The 5765-nt window shown below is 43.0% G+C and overlaps 1 protein-coding gene across 2 annotated transcripts in view; it reads right to left on the reverse strand.

Annotated features, from left to right (window-relative positions):
• The window catches only part of PKD2L2 (polycystin 2 like 2, transient receptor potential cation channel), a 21157-nt gene extending 15405 nt beyond the window's left edge, over positions 1-5752 (reverse strand). For both annotated transcript variants that reach the window (XM_025207858.1, XM_025207859.1), the window contains exons 1-6: positions 5611-5752; positions 5230-5363; positions 3731-3987; positions 2378-2599; positions 1521-1749; positions 290-460 (exon numbers count right to left, since the gene is read on the reverse strand). In XM_025207858.1, coding sequence (XP_025063643.1) covers positions 290-460; positions 1521-1749; positions 2378-2599; positions 3731-3987; positions 5230-5352 — 1002 coding nt within the window. In that variant the 5' untranslated portion in view covers positions 5353-5363; positions 5611-5752. The remainder of the gene's footprint in view (positions 1-289; positions 461-1520; positions 1750-2377; positions 2600-3730; positions 3988-5229; positions 5364-5610) is intronic.
• Positions 5753-5765: the final 13 nt, after the last annotated feature.

Here is a 5765-nt window from a genome sequence, read left to right on the forward strand (position 1 = left end):
CAGGGAGAGAGGGGTGATCTAGGGGCAAGAGGCCCAGTATGTTTGTTCAATACATCTCTTTCCCCCTTATCTTTAAATGAGCCAAGGAAGTACAAGGACTGGGAATTTTCCCGGCCTGTGTTCATGGGGGTGGTATCTGAAATGGCCAGATGGTCTTCTCTTTCTTGAATGAGCAAAACTGTCTTTTTTAGCCCAGCTAGCCTGTTCCCTCTTAAAAGTGTAAGATTGACAGTGTGATTTAGGGGTCTTGGGATTGCCAAGCACAACACAGGAAACTGGGAGCCAGTACCTTTATCCATGCAAAGAAGACGTTGATAGCAATCATGTTATTGTAGTGGGTTTGCCAGTAGGCAAGGAAATAGAAGTCTGGGTACACGTATGCATCAGATAGAAGATCGTCCATCAGCAAGGACACCTCTACTGTACGGTATATGTTGAAGCCAATGGCAAAAATAGAGAGCTAAATAAAAGCAAAGACTAATCAGACCACAGTCCAGATGTCCTCAGATCTGCTGTCATACCCATCGGCATGAACATTACCATAAAACTCCCCGCAGTTTGACAAGGATAATCCAGAACAACGAAGGGAAAAATTAAGCGAGAACAGAATGGTACAAGCACAGAAGGAGAGTTGAGAAGCTGGCAGGTTCAGGGAAACAACACACAGAAGGGGAAAGGGACAGCTCCATTGTATCATCGGCTGCTCTTGACTCCATAAAAACCCATCTCCAGATAGCCAACATGGATTGGGGCTTGGGTGACAGGGCTACAGTCTACAAATCCACAACAGCAAGTGGGGGGCACTAAGTTAGTGTTCTTCCTCAGTCTCCTGTAACAAGCTATCTCCTCAAAGTAGGGTTTGAATGATAGGTTGCTGTGAAGGACATATCAGAATGATTCTTACTTGGAGCTGTGGTCTGGAGTCGGGCCACAAATGCTAGTGAGCATTTCATGAACTAACTTTTTTGTCTGTTCTGTGATCTGTTGGGTGTATAACACCCTGTACACGCTCCTTGTGGAGTTTTTTTCTCTTTGTGTACTTGGGAAACTGGCACAAGGGACCGATGTGATCCCATGCGATGATTCACTCTTTGATTTCAAAACAAACAAATGTATGCCTGTAGGTTAAGGGCATCCAGATTTGCCCTCTGTGATAACAATTCATATTCAAAGTCTGTTAATGGGAAGACTCTCATTGACTTCAGTGGGCTCTGGTTTACAATGGACCCCATGTATTTGTATAATGGGTTGGATCATCAGTTCGTTATGATGTTGGATTTATTTTCAATTATTTTTATAATGGTGGCCCTGAGAAGCCAGGTTGTGCCAGACACTATACAAACATATAGTGACTGTTCTATCACCTGAAGTGCTGGCCACTGGATCAAACAAGACTATGACAATCCCAAGGCAACTGCAAGCAATGCACCTCAAATTACAATGGCTCTCTGTGCCGATCTGACGGCTTCCGGAGAAGATCCTAATCACGCAGGAAAACACCACCACCAGGCAGTACTCACCACCACCAGCAGCAGGTCCAGCCAGTTCCAGGCGTTTTTAAAATATTCCACTCCTATTCTTATCATCTGCACAAGTTCTTGGATGATGAAACCAAAAATGAAGAGGCAGAAGACGGCTTCACAGGAGGCAAGAAAGTAATCGGTAGATGAGACATATCTGAGGAGCTTTACGGAGTAGAACTGCGAGGATGAAACAGCACCGCCAGTGGCAGGGAACTCCACTACCAATCTGTGGAAGGATTTGTAGGGGAACACATTTGTGGCTGGCTTTGGCTGGAATCCTTGCCCTTTTTCTTTTTTCAACAGGTGCTAACGTTTCACTGAAGCAAAATGTTCATGTGAAAATGGAAAGCTTAACGACTCCTGTATCCATTAATTTCCCCTTGGCCAAGAAGAAACTGATGGGAAAGGAAGGCCATGGACAGAATAAGGAAACTATATAATAACCCAAATGGGTGTTTTTTCAAATTTTAAAATATTTTGCATTAGTCTTTAAGAAAACAGTGAGAGCAGATCAAACAGTCTGCCAAGTTCTGAGTTCAGGGTTTTGTGTTTCTCCTTGAGTAGCCAATAAGACTAATGTCTTGGGCTCTGACTGCAGAAAAGGTAATATAGTTAATTTCTGCCTAATAAGAGTAACTAGTTGTACAGCCAGACATATCCCACTTTGTAAGACTGGGGTGGGGGGGAGTATTTGTACCTGCTCCCTGAGGGTGTCATTGTAGTTTAAAGAACCAGCCATCTGGCAGCTATCATATGAGAACCATGCGCAGGATGTGAAAAGCCCTTTTCTGCATCTTTAAAGGAGCAGTGCCTCAGAAAATGTGCTTTCCAGTGGAGTTTATGTAAGTACTCACCTGGCTACACAGAAGAGGTTTATGTTGGCATTGTACACTGAGAAGTCAATGAACACGACCCTGGTCCCTCTGGTGAGCCAGTTGTTTTCCCTGAGAAACGCCAGCTTCTCTATGCTCTCCTCCTTTGACTTCGGTAAAGTGAACATAAATCCGCCAGCACTGTACATGCCCATGGACCCCCAGTGCCATGGTGCTAAGGAGGAGGCAACTGAGTACACCCATCTGGAGACAGGGAAACAGAGCAGTTTTGCTCATGAGGCACTGGGCTAAAAGGTATTCCTCTGCCAATGCACAATGTTCCTTTCCGGTTCCTGTGCCCCACGAAATCACTACTGCATTTTGGACTGTAATCCATAGCCTTAAATTATCCTTTTCTCACTAGGAAGGGTGCAATGCATATGCAGCCTTAGAAAGGTTGCACACAATTCATCTGGACAGTCAATGCACTCTGCAAAGACCACTATTACTTATGAGCCTGGATCTTGCACACTATAAATGAATTATAAGTTTAACCCTCTTTTATATCTATGTGGGACAGCTCCTTGTTTACATATAGTTTATTACTGTTGCAGTAATCTGGTTTATATGCTCTTTATCGATATCATGGTGTGATAATGTTAGGTTTGTGGTAACAACTGGAGATCTGAGAAGTCTCTGTTATCTGTCTGAATGACACTTAATATGAGACTTGTTCAGAGACAGTTGGTTCAAATTCAGGCCTTGTATATCTGTGTTTCTCCAGTGATATCAGTGAAGAAGTCAATTTATACCAGTAACAAATTTGGTCCATAATTCTTATTTTTAGCTTGGGGGAGAGGGAGAAGGGGTTCTTTCATCCCAAGCATGTGCCAAACCAAATCAGTGGGGTTACATCAAGGTAGCTGAGAGAAGAATTTGGCCTGCATGTGTGTAAGTGGATATTCTTATCCACTCCAAAAGAAGTTCTAGATCCTCAACCATTGAGGTCTTCTGTGTCATAAAGTAACTGAAAAATGCTTAATGCAACTTAGGAGAACTTTTACAATCTCTGCTCTCTCCTATGTCTGATGAAGGGTGTGTGTGCACGAAAGCTTGCAGATAAATACAATAATTTGTTTGCAAATATCTAGTTGGTCTAATAAAAGATATCACGGCTATGATTCCTTTTGCCTCTAGACCAATACAGCTACAACCTGGATACCTAATGTAACTTCTGATTTTTATTTATTTTTTTTATCAGTGGGATCTTGGCCCCCTACTTCCCCAATGTATTGAAAGTTGTGGCAGCTTGAAAATTCCTCTTTACTCATCTATATAAATCTATATTCATACTAAACAGGCAGAGAGACCACAGTGAAAAACTGCAATACTTACTCAGGCTTGTTCCTTAGACCAAAATCAGACTTGTCTTCAGCTGCAAAGCGGTATTTGTAATAACACTCTTTTAAAAAAGTAGTGAAAAGGGGATGGATGGAGCATGTATTGTTCCGGACTTTTAACTGGCGGACCCGGGCTACTCCTAAAAGCAAGTTCTCATAGTAAATGTGGCTGCCGTTCTTAGGGTTGGGTATTGTCTTGTTGTTGTACCATGTGTCCCAGTACAGACCATCCAGGAGGGGACCTTCTGCAAACTACACACACAGTGAGATTAGACATTTAAAAGAAGTTGAAATGATCACTTCTAGTGTTAGCCTTTTTCACATTCACATCTGTTCTCTAGTACTCTGAGAGGGTTGTAAAAACTAGATGTTCCAGCGTAGGGTGAAAGGAAAGCCCCATTACCTACAAATTGCATTTGCATCTTTGTGAGTTCAATGTTTATCCCCTCCATACTTCAACTCCTCCTGCCATTTGGGGTTTCACTGAACCTGTTATTTAGCATTGTTGAATTTAGGCAACATGTGGCTCTATAGTGATAACTTAGCTATTTGGGATGGAATCTTACAGGTCTGCTATGTACTTTTGGTTTTTTCTCCTGGTGATAAGACTTTAGCCATAAGCTTTGGACTAAAAATGATTCCTTTTGTTTTGAAGGTGGGAAACAATTACCTCGCCCTCCATCCCTTTAAGTGCAATGTAGCTGCAGATAAAAGAATTATGCAGATTTTGGGGGGAGCACATCAGAGCCAATAATTATACAGTTAACGTGGCTCAGCAGTAGAACTTGCTGTCTGGGCCATGCGAAGATGTTTGCATCAATGCTCACCTACTCACTGGTATAGCCCGCTGTTTTGCAGATCTGACTGTAGTGATCAAGAGGGAGGCCGGGGCACCCAAACCTCTCTAAGCCAGGTCCCACTGCTTTTAAATCTCCCCTAGGAGAAGAAGTTGTAGGACTGAGAACCTTGTCTTCCAGGCTTACCTACACAAAATGGCAGTTTGGCTGAGGCCCCCATCTAGTGGTTAGAGTATGCATGAGCATCCTGCATCCAGCTTTGCTGCAAAGAGGCTCAGAGGTGAACTACAATGGAAGAGAAAAAGTGCCAGCAGGAATCATATCAGCCCTATCCCAGGGAAGCTGCTTCTTGGCAAGTGAAAAATCAAGAAAAGTGGGCACTGTTCTCCTCTTACTACCTCAGTCCTGGACAAGGAGCACTAAAGAGCATTGATGCAATCGTTTCATGTACACCAAGATGAAAATATCCACTCCTCGCTCTGGTCAGCTTAAACTTGTACTTGGATCTCTTGCAAATGTAAAGATGTTATTCAGCTGCCTCTGTCTGAGATGCTGTCCTGGGAACTACACCAAGATGCCTCCATACTCTGCAGGTAAAGTATGCCACGTTGCTAATATCTGCAGAACTACACAATCGCGCCAGAGGCTTTGCCTGACTGGTGTATTCCCAACAGAACTGTTACAGTTGCAACCTTACCTTCCAGAAATCTGTTATGCTGCCTATGCTGTCAAAATTAGCCTCATCTGTCTCAGACACAGAAGTCTCCAGAAAAAGATTGGACATGACTTTGTTCAAGTAATACATGTCGGTGTTCACCATTCCAAATGTCACTAGAAGGAAGGAAAGACAGAAGGGCTTGACTGTAAATCAGAGAGGTGAAGATAACAGTAGCTTCTAGCATGTTGCTTTTCTTCATTATTCCAGAAAAGTTGTTCCGGCCAGTTTTGTAGGTGGCTGGAAGGTTTATTTATCAGAGCTTCAGCCTTACCGATTTGAAAGAGGGGCAGCCCACTCTGAGAGACTTAACTTCCCCTAGGTTATTGGAAAACATTTTACCCGGTTCTTTTGTGGACTTACATATGCACAGATCAGCAAGGAAGATGATGTAGATAAGTAGCTCCTGAAGGGTTGTTTTCAGTTCCAGCTCTTTGCTGTAGGTCAGCCGTGGTTTCACAAAACCTAATCATGTGAAATGATAAAAGCAAAGCGTAAAAGAAACTGTATGGAAAGAG

Source organism: Alligator sinensis, unplaced genomic scaffold (assembly GCF_000455745.1).
Source record: "Alligator sinensis unplaced genomic scaffold, ASM45574v1 scaffold741_1, whole genome shotgun sequence".
Taxonomy (NCBI): Eukaryota; Metazoa; Chordata; order Crocodylia; family Alligatoridae; genus Alligator; species Alligator sinensis.